This window comes from Mesoplodon bidens (genome assembly GCF_964165515.1).
Source record: "Mesoplodon bidens genome assembly, chromosome: 10".
NCBI classification, from domain to species: domain Eukaryota; kingdom Metazoa; phylum Chordata; class Mammalia; order Artiodactyla; family Ziphiidae; genus Mesoplodon; species Mesoplodon bidens.
The window spans coordinates 39,041,536-39,063,886 of NC_138172.1; the positions used below are offsets into that span (position 1 = coordinate 39,041,536).

Below are 22,351 nucleotides of genomic sequence, written 5' to 3' on the forward strand. Positions count from 1 at the left end.
GGCTCCTCAAGGTACTAGAGCCCTGGCCACAGGATAGGTATTAAACCTGGATCAACACCCGGAAGCAAACAGTCCCCGGTGTCTTGGGTACTCCTCAGACAAGGAGAGATTCTAACCTGAACGTTCTAAAATCCATGCATCTCTGAACATCTTGGTACTGCAAACATCAGATCCAGGCAGCACGTTGGTTGGCAATGATTCATTTTAATAGAAAGGCCACAGGAAGCAAAACAAATCTGAGTTCCACAAGGAACCTATCCAAGTCACAGGGAAGCTGACATCTCTGCATTTTCAAGGCCATTTAGGGAAAGCCCCTGAACTGGGAAGTCTGAACATGCCTGAAGGTCTGGCAGTGTCCACAGTCCCCAAAGGATTCCACTAGCAGCCCTCCTCCCTCTCAAGGGCACTCAGTTGAGGGAACACTCTGGGATGCAACACCTGCTCTACCGTGACAAAGCAGGAGCCCCTCAGTCCATGGGAACTCTGGACATCCTCCCCAGCTTGCAAAACTTCCAGGATCTAGACCACTTTTCCTCTCAGGGCCTAAGGGTGAAGTGGGATATGAAAGTTCTTTCTCAGAGACACAGCCCCCATGACAAGCCAGGACTCATCTCTATAAAAACACCATACCTGAAGGAAAGCCCCATCTCCAGGCAGTCTGAGGCTTCATCCAACCTCAGCCTCAGTTTTCTCACATGTAAGAAGGGGGAAAAGATGCCAGCCTTGTATGATCACAGGGCCAGGCACACGCTGGACTCTGTCAGTGCTGGTTCCTCACCCACCCCTATGGGCTGAGAGAGGACACAGTACACATTGTGAAGCTGCTGCAGGAATGGATCCAGGGCGTGTCCAGGCTCCACTCCCTCATCCTCTTTCCCAAATGGCCTTGGACCCAGCACACACTGAGGCTTTGTCTCCCTGTTCATACCCCAAAGCAGAAACTCAAAGCATCAAAGGGAAGTGGAGAGGCCACAGGAAGAGGAAGCCAGGGCCCTATAGGGGAACATGGCCAAGGCTGGGGACTCTCAGGGACTTGCTTACCTGTTAAGACCTGTTTGCTAAGAGTGGATGAAAACGTTGAGGGGCATAGAGGGCAGGGAGAACTTGCTTCAGGTGACAGCCCAAAGCCAGCACTCACATCCTCTAAGTCTAAAAGAGATGTGCTTGATCCTGGCACATTTGTACATGAGATTCCGACTATCCTTGGAATCCTTAGTTTACTCATATAGAAATTTCTGTCCTAGCTGTACTGTAACCACCCACAACTGACTCTCTAAGGGCTGCCAGGCTAGGAATGGCAGACAAAAAGCAGGAATCAGAGCTCTCTGTAAAGTGCTCATAACATCAGCACATGTAATTGGGGTGACAGGCTGTCCCTGGCCATGGAACTCCCCCAGGGTTTCAAGTCATCCCCAGGTTTTCAAGTCACCCTCCATCATTAAATACCAACACTCCCTTGCTGACCTTATAAAGCAGCCATCTTGGAAAGGAGACTTCAGGCAATGGGAACAGGAGGGTGTTCCACCCCTGTGAAATGGACCAGTGAGAAGACCCTCTGGCACATCTGTTGGGGATTCAGGGAAGGGCCCAGCCTGAACCCCTGGGGCTGTCCTGTCTTGAGGTGTGATCCCACATGCCATGGAGAGGCTGGGCCCGTGAGCCATGGCCGCTGAGCCTGCGCGTCCGGAGCCTGTGCTCCGCGGCGGGAGAGGCCACAGGAGGAATCAGGCTTCCTCCTGCAGGAGGCAGAAACTGCAGGAGGAAGCCTGATTTGAGATCATGGGCTCTAGATCACAGGCCACTCACAAAGAGCCAGAAATCTTTCCAGTTTCAGCAACCCTCAGAGAGAACATGCTTCTGAGATGGAAGGCAAGCCCAGCACTGAGGAAAACAAGATCTTGAACAGCCACACACCCAATTTTAGAAATCTTGATCCATAAAGTACATCCAAAAACATTAAGAATCAAAACCACAAAACCTGGGCAGACACATAACTGCCCAGCAATGACCACAAATAATCACCATGACCAATGACTGGGGAACTGCCAAACGTGAAGGTTTTGGTCACTCCTCAGTCTATACTAGCAGATGACTAGTAACTGACTTCCTATTCAGTTCTCAGACATTCTCTTCAACTTCTCCGCTGGAGCCTTCTCTTGCACAGTAGACTGTCAAACACTTGGTCTGATAAAGATACAGCACCTGTGCTAAACACCATGCCACGCAAGTAGAGTCCCTCACCCCAAATCAACATAACATACCTGGAGAAAAAACAAATCGGCAGAGGAGCTTATATTACTTAGTCCCTCATCAAAGAACATCAAACTGAGGAGCTGGACTCTCACTAGGGCTTAATTAACTATATGACCACTGGTTTCTAAAACCAAGAAAACCTAAGCTTTATCACTCAGAAACCACAAGGTGGTATCTTACCCATGCAGGAGTTATGGGACTTAGAAATGGCAAGCAAAAGTTCCAGAAAGATGGATGAGCACTTTCATATCCTTGTCACTTGGGTGAGCTGATGCTGGCCAACAAAGAGGGATCTTAGGAATAAAGTATAATCAAGAAACTGCATTTGGGGCTTCCCTGGTGGTACAGTGGTTGGGAGTCCGCCTGCTGATGCAGGGGACATGGGTTCGTGCCCCAGTCCAGGGGGATCCCACATGCCATGGAGCGGCTGGGCCCGTGAGCCATGGCCGCTGAGCCTGCACGTCCGGAGCCTGTGCTCCGCGGCGGGAGAGGCCACAACAGTGAGAGGCCCGCGTACCGAAAAAAAAAAATGTATTTGGTGAGAATTCTCCCACACTAAAAACCTTTTGGAGGGTCCTTTGAGCCTCAGTGGTGGCACCTTCCAACCAACACCTCAAGACAGGACAGCCCCAGGGGTTCAGGCTGGGCCCTTCCCTGAATCCCCAACAGATGTGCCAGAGGGTCTTCTCACTGGTCCATTTCACAGTGGCACAAACTGCTGCCCTGTGACACCCCACTGCTTGGGCCTCTTAGCAGTCTGCCCTGGCAAAGTCCCTGCCTTCCCTCAGACCTGGTCACTGGCTCCTGGACCCTTCAGCCCCTCACCCCTCACCCAAGCTGCTGAGCTGAGCCAACCCGCAGCCGTCTATGGCTGGGTACCATAGGCAACACCCTGGAGGCACTCACACATGAGGTGATCAAGGCCTCCTTGGGGCAGGCTGACTGTGTGGTGGGCTCCTTTGCTCAGGGGGGCAGGAAATAGTCCCTCTGATGGAGTCAGTTTCCAGTCACGTTTCAGAGGCCCCCATGGTGCTGACTCACATTCAGGGTGATCCTGTGTCTGTGCCATGGACTATGACAATGAGACTAATCTGCTCTGTGGCCAAGCTCACCTTCTGCAAATGATGCACATGAGCAGTCACATGGCTGGGCTGTGGGGAGATGGCACATGTCAACAGGAAGAGCCTCTGGCTTGAGGTCAAAGGCCAAGACTTTGCCCCCACAGAAGGTGAGGAACCAGGGTAGAACCAGGATAGACATACTTTGCTTTACCGAGTAGAGCAGAGCCACACCCATGAGAGACAATCATTGGTTCTGCTGCTTGACATTCAAACCTCAAACCAGAATATGGCTGTTGCCACAAAGGCCAAGGCCACAGGATCACATGTTGGAACACAACTTGTCCAGCCCAATCAGTGCCCCTCTGGTCTGAATTATGAAGCATTTTATCTGATGTTAACTGTTCTCATCTGAAAACAAAAATTAATCATTTTCCCCCTAAAGTAAGGGACAGCTTAGCATAGTTATAGCCATTAATAAAATTCTCAGAATCAGTCCCTCAATCCAAAGCCCTGACATCAATTATTTTTACTTTGTCATGTTTTCAGTCCTTGTCAGTAATTTTTTTTCTAAAACATAGAAGCCTATATATTCAATAATAAGTATTTGAGCTGATATGTCTGGGCAAATGCCATTCTGACAACCCACCCCCAAGGATGCCTTCCTTTGCCAACCCACATTTCCCAGTGTGCTCTGTTCACAAGGGATCAATTCAGAGCCAGGGAACACCCACTTGAGGCAGGAAGAAACTGCAGTTCATCTCACGCAGGCGGGGTTGCCACAAAGCTCGCAAGCATCCAAAGAAATACTCCTTTCATGAGCTCCCCTTCCTGGCCAAAAAGAGTACCCATTGTTCTCATGGGAACAATTGGGGGCCTATGCCAGCAGATGAGAGCACAGTCCCAGGAAGGGCTGCTCCCAGTCTGCCGACATCTTGGGCTGAAAGAAATTCCACATTGTCTCCAGACAAGGAGGCTAAAGGGAAGCAGGGATGAAAAGCCATCCTCATGGGCACTACCAAAATGAGACATCTGAGGGGGCTCTAGAGGGGCAGCCCAATCATTTCATGAGATGCAAAGACTTCTCTCCTGACCACCCCAGAGAGGAGGAGTTAGAACATCTCCAGCCATAAAATCACCTTCCTCAGCCAGTCCTACACTCAACTCAAGTCAGAGGAGAGGCACCCTTAGGGAGTCGGTGCCAATCCTGAGGGAAGCCAGGGGGGTAACTTATACTATGGCCAACTTGGGACAGCTTAGGATCTGCCCAGCAAAGGCAAAGCTGGCTCCTGTGGGACCTATACCCACAGACCCTGATGAAGAGAGAGGGTGTTCTAAGACCTAAGACTGCTGTGAGAGCAAAGAACAGTGGAGACCTGGGATGAGCTTTGCATACAGACATCTAGTCTGGTCCAAGGGAGCACACACCAGGACCATCTCCTTTAGGGTGTCCTGAGGCCACAGGAGAAAAGAAGAGAGACCCAAGGCACAGGTCTTTCAGGAAGGTCATGCTGGCCACAAGGTCTGGAGGTAGCCCGTAGCCCCTTCTTACATCATCAGATCAATGGAATCCATTTGGGAGTTAAAATGGGGTCAGTAATAGCAAATTGATTCTTGAGGTAGAGCTAGAGAACAGCACGGAAGTAATAGATGCTGGCTGGGATGAGACTGGACAAGGGCTGTTTGGACATGAAAGAGTCTCAGATGTGGGGCAGAGCAAAGGATCCAGGACCTCAGGGTTAATCCTCCAGGCAGGCATGTCCCCTTCTTCTTTCTCCTGACCTGCTTCCTTGAAGCCTGGTGTATAAAATATAGGGAAGTGCTTGTTTTAGGAGTTGCTATTACCTGATGGGTATACCTGGCTGATGCCAAGCAGCACTTCCTCTGTCACTGTGATTCCCAAAGTTGCCACAATCTCCTGAAATACAACCATCAGCCCACACAGGTCCAACAAGGCTTGGCAGGTAGCCAGTGCAGCTCACTTAGCATGAGACTTAATTTTCTACCCCTTCTATAGACTGTTACATGGTCTGTTACAAACACTGAATTATTCTATCACCAACCCCCATGCACATCTCCTGACCAGTCAGCAAGTAGGACAACCACACCATCTAATCTCATCAGGTCTCAGGACAGACCATGCTCTGCCTATGAGTCCTCATTAGGCAACTCGGCTAATTGATTGGAAGGCCAATCCTTACCTGGGAACCCCACGTGAGGCTTAGGCAAGCTTAGTCTCTTACTGCCCTGACATAGGCTGGCATTTCTTCCTACAAACAGGCAGGTAGGCTTTTTTTTTTTTAAAAATACATTTATTTTATTTATTTATTTTTGGCTGTGTTGGGTCTTCATTGCTGTGCGCGGGCTTTCTGTAGTTGTGGGGAGTGGGGGCTACTCTTCGTTGCGGTGCGTGGGCTTCTCATCGAGGTGGCTTCTCTTGTTGCAGAGCACAGGCTCTAGGCGCACAGGCTTCAGTAGTTGTGGCATGAGGGCTCAGTAGTTGTGGCTCGTGGGCTCTAGAGCACAGGCTCAGTAGTTGCGGCACATGGACTTAGTTGCTCCACGGCATGTGGGATCTTCCCGAACCAGGGATCAAACCCGTGTCCCCTGCATTGGCAGGTGGATTCTTAAGCACTGCACCACCAGGGAAGTCCCTGGCAGGTAGGCTTTGACAATCCAAAGCAGGTTTGCAGGTACTGAGGGGGTTCTCCTTCCCTCTGCCAGCCCCAAAACATTTGAAGGCCTACTATGGGACTGGAATTAAACATGCAGACTAACAAGAATTTCAAGGGCAAAAATTTGCTAAGAAGATAACACAGGGTTTTGTGAGAAATCTGCCTTTATCAGGGTGGAGGGAAAGGGCTCCAATGCTGAAATTAAGCCTGAAAGAGGTGGCTGTACCCATGCTGACAGAAGAAAAAAAGAGCCAGCAGCCTGGGGTGGGCCCTGAGCTTGGCATATCTGTGGGGCAGAAAGAGGCTGGTGTGGCTGGGACAAGGTATGCAAAGGGAAAGGGGAGAGAGAAGAGGCCAGAGGCCAGATCAAACAGGGCTTAATCCTAAGGGAAGGGGGCTAGGGGAGGCCTGTTTTTAGCAGATGTAAGCTTTACAAAGATAAAGATGTCTCTTACCTCAGTATGGAGAACAGACTAAGGGGTTAAGAACAGAGGCAGGGCGCCTGGGAAGAGGTGAGTGAGTGGTAGTTTGGATGACAGTAATAGTGATGGATATGATTTGGAGGTCACCCCAACAAGGCTCCTTGGGACCAAGATCTGAAATATTCCTCACATACACAAAAATACTGGGCAGCCATTAAAAGTTACATTCCCAAAGAATACTTAATAACCAAGGAAAAAAACTCAAACTACAGTGAATGAAAAAAAGGTTAAAAAATAGATTCAGCATGATTTCAGGTCTGTCTAAAATGTCTGTGTGTGTATGTGACACGGACACCTCTTGATGAACGCAGAAAATGATGGAGGAGTATGCTAGTGGTAGGAACCACAGGAGATTTTCTTTCTCCCTTTTTCTACAATGTACATTTATACATCATTATTATAATGGGGGGGGGGAAACCAACTCCTTTAATGTAAAGACTTTTCAATCCTGTTTTACACATAGGGAAACCAAAGCTCCAGGAAGGAAGTCAGGCTTTCTGATCTGATTCCCACCCCACACAACCCTGATGTCAAGACTGTTCGGATGAAGAGTCACACATTTTCACCTGTTTTTCTACAGGTTAATCATCTACTAAATGGTGTGCTTTCCACAGACAGATATGCTCAGATAAAATCCTGTTTTCCTAGTAAAATCTCTTTGCTCCCCCAGTGTATAAGCCTGTTAAATGTCCCTCTGCCAGATACAGCAAATACTCAGCTCACTGTATCGACTCAAGGCACCTTTGGTCAAGACTAATCCATGTACAACATTCCAATGGCCACTGGAACAAGGGTAATTACTACAGGGTTTGGATATTCAGAAGATGAAATTTGATGCTGGGTAAGAAATGTACCTCCAAAAACACCATTTTTCATCTAATAAACTAGAAACTGGCTTACTGGGGTGTTATGAAGATTACATGGAAATCTTTCTCAAAGACTCTACAAACTAGAGAGAGCTCCATGGAACTGAGCCAGGATCTTCGGAAGTATGACCACCTCTGAGAACACAAGGCCACCCTAAGAACAAGCCATGAGCTAAAGAAAGGGGATCAAAAAGGAAAAGGAAGAGAATACAAGGAGGGTCAGGTGAGGAGTGGGTCTGCCCAGATTCAAGGGAAAGGGGCATAGACACACCTCTCAGTGAGAAGAGTGGCATGGAATTTGTGACCATTTCTAATCTAGATGCCTGGGGCTTGTGGGTCAGAGAGAGGCAAGTTGGTAAAGACTCATTAGAGCCTGGGTGTGCTTTGACCAATGGAGTACAAAGGAAGTGTCACTGTGCAAGTTTCCAAGCCCAGGCCTTAAGAGACTGGCAGCTTCCACTTCCTGTATCTTGGAATACTCAATCTTGGAACCCAGCTATTGTACTGTGAGGAAATCCAGGTATCTGTGGAAAGGTCTACATGGAGAGAAACTAAGGACCTTGATCAGCAGCCCCAGGTGAGCTCCCTGTCAAAAGGCAGAACCATCTTGCTAGCCATGAATGAGCCATCTTGCAAGTAGATCCTCCAGGCCCAGGTGAGCCACTCTAGCTAGTGCCATGTGCAGCAGAGATGAGATTCCCAGATGAGCTCTAAATCTCTGAATTCTTGGCCACAAAATTGTGAGCAAAACAAATTGGCTGTTTCAAACCACTATGTTCTTATGCTTTAAACATACCAATAAATAGCCAGAACACTATGTGTATGGAGAAATCTAAGTGCAAAACAGATATTAAAAACTACCATAACAGGGCTTCCCTGGTGGCACAGTGGTTGAGAGTCCGCCTGCCAATACAGGGGACATGGGTTCGTGCCCCGGTCCGGGAGGATCCCACATGCCGCGGAGCGGCTAGGCCCATGAGCCATGGACGCTGAGCCTGCGTGTCTGGAGCCTGTGCTCCACAACGGGAGAGGCCACAGCAGTGAGAGGCCCGCGTACCACAAAAAAAAAAAAAAAAAAAAAAAAACTACCATAACAAAGTATATACCTTGGAATATTTTTAATTCATATTCAAGCCACACCTCTGGGGAAAGAATGCTGTAGGCCAAGGGTTAGAAAACTATGGCCATGAGGACTTCCCTGGTGGCACAGTGGTTAAGAATCTGCCTGCCAATGCAGGGGACACAGGTTCGAGCCCTGGTCCGGGAAGATCCCACATGCTGTAGAGCAACTAAGCCCGTGCACCACAACTACTGAGCCTGTGCTCTACAGCCCACAAGCCACAACTACTGAAGCCCGAGCACCTAGAGCCCGTGCTCTGCAACAAGAAGCCCGCACACCACAACGACGAGTAGCCCCCGCTCACTGCAACTAGAGAAAGCCTGCGCTCAGCAACGAAGACCCAATGCAGCCAAAAATAAATAAATAAAATAAAATAAATAAATTTATTTAAAAAAAAGAAAACTGTGGCCATGGGACTTCCCCAGTGGTCCAGTGGTAAAGAATCTGTCTTCCAATGCAGGGGACGCGGGTTCGATCTGGGCTGTCACCTGTCTTTGTACAGCCCATGAGATAAACATGTTTTTTGCAATTTTTAAATGAGGGGGAAAAAAATCAAAAGAAGATATAGTATTTCTTGACACGTGAAAATCACATGAAATTAAAATTTCAGTTTCAGTAAAGTTTTTAAAAGTAAAGTTTTATTGGGGGCTTCCCTGGTGGCACAGTAGTTAAGAATCCGCCTGCCAATGCAGGAGACACAGGTTCCAGCCCTGGCCCGGGAAGATCCGACATGCTATGGAACAACTAAGCCCGTGCTACTGGCTCTAGAGCCCCCAAGCCACAACTACTGAGCCCGCGTGCCACAACTACTGAAGCCCATGCGCCTAGAGCTCATGCTCCGCAATAAGAGAAGCCACAGCAATAAGCCCATGCACCACAATGAAGAGTAGCCCCCCTCACCGCAAACAGAGAAAAGCCCGTGTGCAGCAACAAAGACCCAATGCAGCCAAAAATAAATTAAATAAATTTATTTTTTTAAAAAAGTTTTATTGGAACAGAGCCACGTCCATTCGCTTGCATATTGTCTATGGCTACTTTCATACTACACTGGCAAAGTTGAGGAGTTGCAACAGAAACCATATGGCCAGCAAAGCCAAAAAAATACTTACTATCTGGCTTTTTTAAAGAAAAAGTGTGCTGACATCTGCTCTAGGAGATGTTCATAGCTTGAGGAGTACACCCCACCCACCCACATGGCTCCCATGCAAACTCAATCAGGAAGTAGGGGAAATTCCAAGGTCCCACAACCCCAGACAAAGGGATGGTACTTCTTCACACAAAAGCTTCCTGTTTCAACTAATTTCCACCCTGGGTTGGACAAGACACTCTTCAGTTACAAAGATCTCAGATCCCCTTGTTTTCTGGGTTGCCTCTCCAAAAGGAGATGAGGCGAGGCTGAAATTTAAGTACTAATTTTGGTTCTTAAGTGACCAAATACATTAGTAAACACAGAACACCAAAGCAAAGAAAAACTCCAATATTTACTTATACCTTATTTTTAAAAAATAGGTTCAAAGCATTTAAAAGTTCCATATTTCTTGGGTTTAATCCCATGGTTAATGAAAGCAGACCATTTCCTATACACAGGCCCTTCCATCAAATCCCTAACTTGATGACCAAAAGATCTTCCAGAGTACATATGTAAAAGCTTTTTAATGGTGACACCCTCAAAATGGGAGCAAGCATAAAGGTTTAGGATGCTATTCTGAGATATATGGGGACCCTCTAGTGAACATCAGCGGCTGTCCCTCTCTTAAGGAACACTTAGCAGGTCCTGGAAGAACTGAGCTCAGAATTCCTGGAAAACTGAAAAACTAAACCTAAACTAAAAAACTAAAATAACCTAAAATTAACACTAAAATCAAAACTAAAATGGAAGATGAGAATTATTCCTCATTTACAGTTTATATCCAGTCTCACCTTGATGACTTCTCCATTGGAGGCAATTAAATCTGTAGGAATGGTCACTCGAAATGAGCGTCCGACGACAGCGGTGCCATCAGGAATGCCAACCACCGTGGGAACAGCCTCATGGAGGTCTGAGAGTACTGAGTGCATGGACGCCTCGAGCTGGTTCTCCCAGTCCCTGACGGCCTCCGAAGGCTCACTGGGCCAGCGGGACTGAGTCACAGCCACAGATAGCAGAAGGAGAAAGGTCCTCCCCCAGAGGGGGAGCAGCAGCGAGAGGGCCACAGACATCCTCATCCCGGGCTCAAGTCTGCTCAAGCAGATAGTCTAAGAAAGGAAGCAAGTGACGTGGTCCCAGAACTGGGTCCTCAGCCTCTCCACACCTGCTCCATCCCAGAGCACCCAAAGCCTGAAAAAGAAGAAGAGTAGACTCAGACTTCAGCAACTTCCATGGTTTCAAAGTTGAGCACAGGCAGTTACTACCCCCTAAGTGTTCCTGCCAAAAATATCTACTCTGAGTTGGATCAAGTCTCACTCTGCACTGTCCAGTACAGAGCCACCAGCTACATGTGGCTACTGAACACTGGAAATGTGGCTGGTCCATTAAGTATAAAGCACACCGTGGATTCTGAAAACTAAGTATAAAAAAGGAATGTTGGGGACTTCCCTAGTGGTCCAGTGGGTAAGACTCTGCGCTCCCAATGCAGGGGGCCAGGGTTCGATCCCTGGTCGGGGAACTAGATCCTGCATGCATGCCATAACTAAAAGTCCTCATGCCGCAACTAAGAAGTCTGTATGCTGCAACTAAGACCTGGCCTCAATAAATAAAATTTTTAAAAAAAGAAAAGAATGTAAAATCTCTTATTAATACTTTAAAAATATTGATTACATATTGAAATAATATTTTGGATATGAAAATATTAAGTATAGTTAAGTAAATAAACATTAATAAATAGTACATAATAAAAATATTAAATATATTATTAAAATTAATTCCACCTGCTTATTTTTTTTTTCATGTGACTACCGGAAAATATTAAATGACATATGTGGATCACATTATATTTCTGTTGGGTAGTGCTGCTCTAGAACTAACTTCCAGTTCTTAGGAAGCACAGGGCCATGAAGACACAATCAGACAAATCTAGAATGTGGGACCTTCTACAAGATAACTGGTCTGGTCTTTCCAAATCTGACGCCTCTAAACACAAGGGGACTATTCTAGATTTAAAGACTGCAACCAGATGCAGTGTGTACATCTTGACTGGACCCTGGATTTACTTTTTTTTTAATTTATTTTTTATTAAAGTATAGGTGAATTACAATGTTGTGCTAATTACTGTTGTACAGCAAAGTGACTCAGTTATACGTATATGTACATTCTTTTTCATATTCTTTTCCATTATGGTTTATCACAGGATATTGAACATATTTATCTGTGCTATACAGTAGGGCCTTGTTTATCCATTCTATATATACCAGTTTGCATCTGCTAATTCCAAACTCCTAATCCAACCCTCTCTTACCCCCCACCTCCCCTTGGTAACCACCAGTCTATTCTCTATGTCCCTGATTCTATTTCTGTTTCATATATAGGTTCATTTGTGTTGGATTTACTTTTTTTTTTTTTGCGGTACGCGGGCCTCTCACTGTTGTGGCCTCTCCCGTTGCGGAGCACAGGCTCTGGACGCACAGGCTCAGCGGCCATGGTTCACAGGCCTAGCCACTCCGTGGCATGTGGGATCTTCCCGGACCGGGGCACGAACCAATGTCCCCTGCATCGGCAGGTGGACTCTCAACCACTGCGCCACCAGGGAAGCCCTGGATTTACTTCTAAAAAAAACAAAAAACACACAAGACCAGCTCCCAAAGGGATAACTGAGGAATTGTGCATGTGGGCTGGAGATTAGATTTATTGTTAATTTTCTTAGGTGAGATGATGGTGGTATGGCTCGATAATAGACTGTCCTCAATTCTGAAGTATTTAGGGATGAAGTATCAAAAATCTCTGCAACTCACTTTGAAATGGTCCAAGGGGAAAAAAAAACCGTGTGCATGCATATATAGAGATAAAACAATGTGCCAAGTATTACAATTATTAAGTCTTAAAAAATACTTTTGAAAAAAAATTGAAAAGCCAAGTATTTGCACAGAGAAGTGTGGCAACCACCCACTTCTCACACCCCCACATATTGCATATATTTGCAAACTCAGGGCTAGTGAACGAAACTTATTTGAACTGTCTTGCCCCCCACCCCCAACAGTGACTAAAACCCTGCACATTTTCCCCTTTCCCCCACACCAGCTTCAAGCAGCTCATGACCCTGCTCTAAGGCTGGCAGCCACACAGATGCACTGTGGGACTTTCTGGGTGCCCACAGGTGGCCACAGCCATCGCAAGCAATTTCCCATTCTGGAAAACGATGAAGCCCTGCCCTGAGCCAAGCTGTTGAGGAGCCACGTGATATTTTTTGACCTGGGTAATGCAAAGTAAATAAAATTGCTGAAGAAAACAAGGCCACTGAAACAGGCAGCGTACTCTAAAGTCAATGCAAATCCAAGCCAATGCCAAAAGGTTTTTTTTGCTATTGACTTCGTTATTCCTGTTCTTATTTTGTTTTTGAACTAAAAGTCATGAGACAGAGACAAAACCCAAGAAAGTAAAACAATTTTGAGGCCTGGGAGTCCTATCCTACCAAACCAAGACTTATCACAAAGCTACTGTATTTAAGGCAGTGTCACATGGGGCAGAGTAGACACTGGACTGTGGAACCAGAGGGAGAGCCCAAAACCTGCTTGCAAAGAAGCTGTTCAAAGGCACCAGGACAAGTGGCTATCTATGTAGAAAAAAAACACAATTAGGTTCTTCTGTCACTTCTCCATCAAAAACAAGATAAATCCCAGGTGGATTAGATACATAAATGTAAAAAGCAGAACTTTAAAATGTTTAGAATATAGCAGAATGTCAGAATAAGGAAGGATTTCTTTTTTTTTTTTTTTTTTTTGCGGTACGTGGGCCTCTCACTGTTGTGGCCTCTCCCGTTGCAGAGCACAGGCTCCGGACGCGCAGGCTCAGTGGCCATGGCTCACGGGTCTAGCCGCTCTGCAGCATGTGGGATCTTCCTGGACCAGGGCACGAACCCGTGTCCCCTGCATCGGCAGGCGGACTCTCAACCACTGCGCCACCAGGGAAGCCCAGGAAGGATTTCATTTTTAAAAGATATCAAAAAACACAAAACATAAAAGAAACAGACCATTGGACGTTCACTTCTAGGAAGATGAAATAGATGTACTTCTCCTTAGTTTCCCACTAAATACAAGGGAAAATCCTAGATACTATATATATAAAATAAACATGAGACACTTAAACAGTCAAGAGAAGAAGGCAGAGCACCTAGGGACACCAGGATTCAAGGAATGACACAGCAGTGAGTTCCTTGGGTTTTCTTTTGCCTCATGTATACCAGAATTGGGAGCTGAAGAAGGTGGCAACCCAGAAATGCCAACAGATGAAACAAAAAACGTCCTAACAAAAGTATGCTCTCTTTATCCAAAGGAGCAAGAAGCGGATAACCTAGCAAGACATAAAATATTTAGACAGTAACAGCTCTATTCTAGCAAAACACCACAGAAAAAACTGTGGCCCCACTCCCACCCATGCCAACAAAGGCCAAGTAGGGAGCCAAGACTTCCACCCTCATGAGGCTGTAACAAGGCACCCTAATATCTCCACTGGGGAGGGAGCTGGGACTTTCATCCTCACTGGCTAGTAACAATGTACCACCCTCTACCTCCAGCCCCTTGGTGTCAGTGGAAACCACATGGGGAACCTGGATTTCTATATTCCCACCCAAGCAATAAGAAGGAGCCTCTCCCCATCCCTGCTGGGATGGTGTCAGAGGAAGACTGGTGGAGAATCAGAACCTTAACCATTGCTCAGGAGTCGCGAGGCCTAGGGAACTAGAACTCCCACCCTCAACCAGCAGTAACAAGGACTTCACCTGCCTTCAGGTGTCAACAAAGGCTGAGAGGGGAAACTGGGCTTCTACCTAAACTTCCCAGTAATCAGGCAGTGCCTCCTCTACCCTTCCTCTGCCAGACAAGTGTCAAACAAAAGCCAGCTAAAACAGAATCTAGAGTTTCAGAACAAAATACAAAATTGTTCAAGTTTCAATCAAAAATCACTCATCATGGGAATTCCCTGGCAGTCCAGTGGTTAGGACTTGGTGCTTTCACTGCCATAGGCCCGGGTTCAATCCCTGGGTCAGGGAATTAAGATCCTGCAAGCCATGTGGTACAGCAGCAGCCCCCCCAAAAAAAGCTGAAAAATCACTCATCACGCCAAGAACCAAGAAGATCCCAAACTGAATGAAAAAAAGACAATCAACAGATGACAACAAGATGAAAAAGATAGGCAGAAAGTAAAAGGATGGGAAAAGATATATCATGCAAACAATAATTAAAAGAAAGCAAGAGGAGCTGTATTTGTATCAGATAAAGTAGATTTCAGAACAAAGAAAATTATCGAAGACAGAGAGGTACATTATATAATGATAAAAGGGTCAATCCATCAAGAAGAATACTAATCCTAAACGTATATGCACCAAAAAACAGAGTTGCAGAACCATGAGGAGCAAAAACTGATAGAACTGAAAGGAAAAATAAACAAATCAACAATTCTAGTTGGAAATGTCAACATCACTCTCTCAACAAATGATAGAACTAGAAAGAAAATCACCAAGGGTACAAAAGAACTAAAACATGCTATCGATCAATATGATTTTAATCAACATTTATGGAGCACTCCACCTGACAACAGAACATATATTCTTTTCAAATGTCCACAGAACATACACCCTGAGAGATCACATCTAGGGCCATGAAAAAAGTCTAAACAAATTTAAAGGAACTGAAATAATACTGAAATGTTCTCCAACCCCAATGGAATCAAATTAGAAATCAGTAACACAAAGATAGTGAGAAAATCTCCAAATGCTTGAAAACTATACAATGTACTTCTAAATAATTCCTGTGTCAGGAAGTCTCAAGGGAAATAAAATGTTACACTGAACTAAATATACATTTGTGGGGTTATAGTAAAATTTGTGGAACACAGCTAAAGCAGCTCTTAGGGGTGAATTTATAGCACTGAAACCACTAGAAAAAGAAAGAAAAGTCTCAAACCAATAATCTATGCTCCCACATCAAGAATCTCAAAAAAAAAAAAAAAAAGAACAAAATAAACCAAAAGCAAGCAGAAGGAAGGAAAGAGTAAAGCACAGAAATCAATAAAATTGAAAACAACAGAAAAAATCAATAAAACAAAAAACTGGTTCTTTGAAAAGATTAATAAAATTGACAAATCTCTATAAACAAATTACCAATATCAGGACTGAGACAGGGGATATCACTACAGATCCTGCAGACGTCAAAAAGGATAATAAGGAAATACTACCAAATAACTCACAGATTTTGATAATTCAAATGAAACAGACCAATTCCTCAAAATTTATAATTTAAAAAATTTAATTTAAAAACTCCCACAAAAAGAAATCTCTAGGCCCAGATGGCTTCACTAATAAATTCTACCAAATATTTAAAGAATTAACACCAATTCTACAGTCTTTTCCAGAAAGTAGAAGGAAGAAACACTTGTCTAATTCATTTTATGAAGCTAACATTACCCTGACACCAACATCAAAGACAATACCAAAAAAAAAAAAAAACCAGAAAAGAAAATGCAGATGAACAGACACAAAATTTTTAACAAAACATTAAGAAACAGAATTTAGCAATTATAAAAAGAATTATATACCACAACCACGTAGCACTTATTTCAGGGTGCAAGGCCAGTTCAATATTTGAAAATCAATCAACATAATCCACATTAACAGACTAAAGAACAAAAATCACATGATCATATTAATTAATGCAGAAAAAGTACCTAACAAAATTCAACACCCAGTCATGATAAACACTCTCAGAAACACAGGAACAGAGGACAACTTTCTCAGTTTGATAAAGAGCATCTAATGGTGATAGACTGAATGCTTTCTCCTTAAGATCAGAAACAAGGCAAGGATGTCTGCTCTCACCACTGGTTTTTTTTTTTGGCTGCGTTGTGTCTTCGTTGCTGTCCATGGGCTTTCTCTAGTTGCGGTGAGGGGGGGCTACTCTTTGTTGCAGTGCACAGGCTTCTCACTGCGGTGGCTTCTCTTGCTGTGGAGAGCTGGCTATAGGCTTCAGTGATTGCAGCATGCAAGCTCAGTAACTGCAGCACAGTTGTGGCTTGCGGGCTCTAGAGAGCGGGCTCAGTAGTTTTGACACGGGTTTAGCTGCTCCACAGCATGTGGGATCTTCCTGGACCAGGGATCTAACCCGTGTCCCCTGCATTGGCAGGTGGACTCTCAACCAGTGCACCACCAGGGAAGTCCCCTACCACTCTTATTTGACATCGTGCTGGAAGTTCTAGCCAGTGTAATAAGGCAAGAAAAGGAAACAAAAGGCATGTAGATGGTAAAGGAAAAAATAAAACTGTAGGGACTTAAAAATAAAACTGTGTGTCACAACTACTGAGCCACGCTCCAGAGCCCGCGAGCCGCAACTACTGGGCCCACATGCCGCAACTACTGAAGCCCATGTGCTCTGGGGCCCTCATGACACAACTACTGAGCCTGTGTGCTGCAACTACTAAAGCCCACGCGTCTACAGCCCATGCTCTGCGACAAGAGAAGCCACCGCAATGAGAAGCCCATGTACCGCAACAAAGAGTAGCCCCTGCTCTCTGCAACTAGAAAAAGCCCGCACATAGCAACGAAGACCCAACACAGCCAAAAATAAATAGAGTTAAAAAATAAAACTCTCCCTACTTGCAGATAACATAATTGTCTATGTAGAAAATCCCAAGGAATCCACAAAACAAACTCCTAGAACTAATAAGTAAGTTTGGCAAGGCCACAGGATATAAAACAAACATACAAAAATCAGTCGTAGGACTTCCCTGGTGGCGCAGTGGTTAAGAATCCTCCTGACAATGCAGAGGACACGGGTTCAAGCCCTGGTCCGGGAAGATCCCACATGCCGCAGAACTAAGCCCATGAGCCACAACTACTGAGCCTGCATGCCACAACTACTGAAGCCCGCGCACCTAGAGCCCGTGCTCTGCAACAAAAGAAGCCACCACAATGAGAAGCCCTCACACCACAACAAAGAGTAGCCCCCACTCGCCGCAACTAAAGAAAGCCCGCGTGCAGCAATGAAGACCCAATGTAACCAAAATAATTAACTAATTAATTTAGAAAAATTTATATGGAAAGGCAAAGGAACTAAAATAGCTGTGATGACTACCAAATATAAAATAGATAGCTAGTGGGAAGCAGCTGCATAGCACAGGGAGATCAGCTCAGTACTTTGTGACCACGTAGAGGGGTGGGATAGGGAGGGTAGGAGGGAGGCGCAAGAGGGAGGGGATATGGGGATGTGTGTATGCATGTAGCTGATTCACTTTGTTGTGCTGCAGAGGCTAACGCAGCATGGTGAAGCAATTATGTTCCAATAAAGATGTTAAAAATAAAATAAAATAAAATAGCTGTGATGAGAAAACAGCTATTTTGATTTACTGCCTAGGCATTTCCCAGAGTCTGGACATTGCAATAAGGATCTGAGCTTAAGATTCCCACCATAAATTCCCACTTTGCTTTTCCTGGGGCATCTTTTAAAATATCCACTTAGAGTTGAGCCCCTGAAAAGTAAGGGACCTCTGCCCCGACCACCATGTAAGTAATAGGCGCTCTCTATTTCCTGCTCGCTTGTGACCTGAGACAGATGACTGCCCTTCCCCTGGCTCACTGTCCACCCCCCTATTTCTGGGATCTGTAAGTATTAGACCTTGTGACTTTACTTCCTTTGTGTGGGTGGATTGGAACTGCACCTTCAATCAAAATGACCCTATGGTTTTCACTTCCCCGAACTGGGAGCCCAGATGTTGAGGGAGCTACCTGCTGACCTCATGTGGATGGCTTGTGCCCCCTCATTCAGCAGGTCATAATCTGCATATTCTTAAATTTAATACACCAGCTCCAGCTTCTCAACACAATAACAATTTTGAACAAGAAGAATAAAGAGGAATTAGGGACTTCCCTGGTGGCACGGTGGTTAAGACTCCATGCTCCCAGTGCAGGGGGCCTGGGTTCGAGCCCTGGTCAGGGAACTAGATCCCACGTGCATGCCCCAACTAAGAGTTTGCATGCCACAACTAAGGAGCTGGCAAGCCGCAATTAAGGAGCCCACGAACCACAACTAAGGAGCCCGCCTGCCACAACTAAGACCTGGCACAACCAAATAAATACATTTTAAAAAATAAAAGAAGAATAAAGAGGAATTACTCTATCTAATATCAACTTAGAGAGCTACGTAATCAAGACTGTTTTGGTGGGGACTTCCCTGGTGGTCCAGTGCTAAAGAATCCACCTTCCAATGCGGGGGATATTTGTTCAATCCCTGGTTTGGGAACTAAGATCCCACATGCCGTGGGGCAACTAAGCCCACGTGCCACAACTATTGAGCACTCGCGCCTCAACGGGAGAGCCCACATGCCGCTAACTACAAAGCCCACGTGCTCTGGAGCCCATGTGCCCTGGAGCCCCCATGCCACAACTAGAGAGAAGCCCAAGTGCCGCAACTAGAGAAACCTGAGCAGACCACGTGCTGTAACAAAAAGATCCTGCATGCCTCAACAAAGATCCCGTGTGCTGCAACTAAGACCCGACGCAGCCAAAAAAAAGGAAAATAAATAAATATTTTTTTAAAAGAAACTGTATTGGTGGAGGGACAAACACATAAATCAATGGCACAGAATACGGAATCCAGAAATAGACCTCAACAAGAATGCTCAACTGATTTTTTTTTTTTTTGTGGTACGTGGGCCTCTCGCTGCTGTGGCCTCTCCCATTGCGGAACACAGGCCCCAGACGCGCAGGCCCAGCGGCCATGGCTCACAGGTCCAGCCGCTCCGCGGCATGTGGGATCTTCCCGGACCGGGGCACAAACCTGTGTCCCCTGCATCGGCAGGCGGACTCTCAACCACTGCGCCACCAGGGAAGCCTTGCTCAACTGATTTTTGACAAAGGTACAAAGCAATTAAATGGGGGAGAAACAAACGGTTACCAACAAATGGTACAACCATTTTGAACAAATGGTACAACCCAGATGTCCCTTCAACAGATGAATGGTTAAACTGTGGTACATCCATACCATGGAATACTAGTGAGCGATAAAAAGGAATGAACTTTTGAATTGACACACTCAACAATTTGGACGAACCTCAAGGGAATTATGTGGTGTGAAAAATGTTAATCCCAAATGGTTACACAGTATATGATTTCATTGATATAACATTAATTAATTAATTAATTAATTAATTAAAATTTTTGGCCACAGGGCTTCCCTGCTGGCACAGTGGTTAAGAATCCGCCTGCCAATGCAGGGGTCTCGGGTTCGAGCCCTGGTCCAGGAAGATCCCACATGCCATGGAGCAACTAAGCCTGTGTGCCACAACTACTGAGCCTGCACTCTAGAGCCTGCAAGCCAAAACTGCTGAGCCCACGCACCACAACTACTGAAGCCCACACGCCTGGAGCCCGTGCTCTGCAACAAGAGAAGCCACCGCAATGAGAAGCCCGCACACCGCAACGAAGAGTAGTCCTCGCTCGCCTCAACTAGAGAAAGCCCATGCACAGCAACAAAGATGCAACACAGCCAAAAATAAATAAATAAATAAATTTATTAAAATAAAAAAATTTTTTGGCCACACTGTGCAGCATGCAGGATCTTACTTCCCTGACCAGGGACTGAACTCGTGTCCCCTGCAGTGGAAGCTCGGATCCTTAACCACTGGAACACCAGGGAAGTCCCCATTTATATAACACTCTTGAAGTGACAAAATTATAGAAACAGAGAACAGATTAGTGGTTGCCAGGAATTAAAGAGGGAGTTAGGACATGAGGGGGAATTAAAGAGGGAGTTAGGACATGAGTGGAAGATGTGGCTATGAAAGGGCAACGTGACAGATCCTTGTGGTGATGAAAATGTTCTGTATTTTGATAGCATCAATGTCAATATCCTGGTTGTGATATTGTACTATTATTTAAGATGTTATCATGGGGGGAAACTGGGTAAAGGGCATACAGGATCTCTCAGTATTATTTTTAACAACTGCATGTGAATCCACAATTATTTCCAAAAAAATGTTTTAACCTAAAAAAAAAAAAAGATAAATTTGAATTAGAATTTTAAATTTCTGTACAATAAAGGATACCATAAAGAAAATAAAAAGGACCAACCACAGCCTGGGAGAGAGCTTTTTCAGTGCATATGATAGCTAAAGGATCCCTATCAAAATATATCAAGTGCCCTAAAACAATAAAAATGGGTTGAAGAGATAACAAACAAGTAATTCACAGAAAAGAAAACCTGAAGGCAATATAAACATACAAAAAGATGCTCAACCTCACTAGTAATCAAGGAAAGAAAATTAAAGCAACATGAAAAACACTTTTGCCCACCAGACTTGCCAGCAGTGTTAAGTGCCACACTTCTCGAGCGGGACACCAAATGATCACGGACTTAGAAGCTGAGGTCCTGCAGGTATCAGTTCCAAGAACCACTTAACTCCCAGTGACCTTTGTGAGGTCCTCTACCAGGAAAGGCAAGGAAGGAAACACCCAGCTTTTCAACACCTGGTGTTCTCCATATCCTGGGTGGAGGTCTTCTCCTCAGATCCTTATAAACTGCCCCCAAATTTAAGGCTTTTCTTCAAGCTCTTTTCTGTTTTGTTTTTTTAAAAATATCTCCCAATTTTTTAATTGTCTGTGCTTTTGTACCCCTTTTATAGTTTATAACTTAATTTTTTAAATATTCTAGGTCTTTTGTTTTATACTATCCTAAATTGTAACTTTAGTGTTTTCTTTACTGTTGCATAGTGCTTTCTATAACTTTTCCTTTCTTATACATATTAACTATTATTTAGTAAATAGCTCAGCTCAACCAACACTCCACAAGACTGTAAATTGTAGAAGGGAAGGGCAGGAACGCACCTGTTGCAATCACTGATGTATGCCAAGCACATACGTAATAAATGAATGGAGAGGATACAGGACATCTTTTTTTTTAAATCTTCTTCTGATGCCCTTACTCTTTTGTGTACTTACTTTTCTACTTATTAGATCCAGTTGATCTTTTGCTTTTCTAATCTGATTCTCCATTTAAAAATTCTCAGCTTATTTGAAAACAGCAACAGTATGAGACACACCCTGTCCTACCAGGAACGTAAGCTCAGTATGCTATCTGTGGACATATGACGACACGGGGTATCTGTTTCATGGGCATGACTAAGTGCTCTGCACTTAGCAAGCAGGCATTGTCCAGGGCACAACTCCAACTGCTGCTATGTGTTGGTTTTCCATGCTCTGGGAAGAAAAGATCTTTTTGAAAACTGGCAAAAAGCAGCCTTGTGTCTTTCTGATACTGGCTTCCTATAAACAATGGTCACATCTTCCTGTGCTAGGAACTTTGTCAGGCTGCATCCAAACACCACTATTAGGACATCCCTCTGGAAGGCTTTCCACATAGTCTCATACTCACACACTTGGTCATCCAGCGATGGAGGCACTACAGAGATCCTCCTCCTCAGTTTTCAGAACCAAGGCCTAAAGAGAGGTAACACTCAACCATGGTCACACAGAGCCTGTGGCCAGAAGATGGTGGGAGGAGAAGGTGCTGAGGAACCACAGAAAAGACTATATGAGTCACCCAGTCTTCCTGACACAGCCATTCATTTCAACACTGCACATGCACACTCACATTAGACCCTCTGGAATACCTGCAAGTGATAAGGGTAGCCCAAGAATATGTCTCAGCTGAACTCACCACTGTTTGGCTGATTGACACTGCTGAAGCTCTCCTGCTGAGAAATGGGTAGTGGGAATGGGTA

General features: G+C 45.1%; 1 protein-coding gene across 3 annotated transcripts in view; it reads right to left on the minus strand.

Annotated features, from left to right (window-relative positions):
- DAG1 (dystroglycan 1) overlaps positions 1-22,351 on the minus strand; it is a 63,952-nt gene that overhangs the window by 7,835 nt on the left and 33,766 nt on the right. For all 3 annotated transcript variants that reach the window (XM_081247123.1, XM_081247122.1, XM_081247121.1), the window contains exon 2: positions 10,375-10,771. In XM_081247123.1, coding sequence (XP_081103249.1) covers positions 10,375-10,659 — 285 coding nt within the window. In that variant the 5' untranslated portion in view covers positions 10,660-10,771. The remainder of the gene's footprint in view (positions 1-10,374; positions 10,772-22,351) is intronic.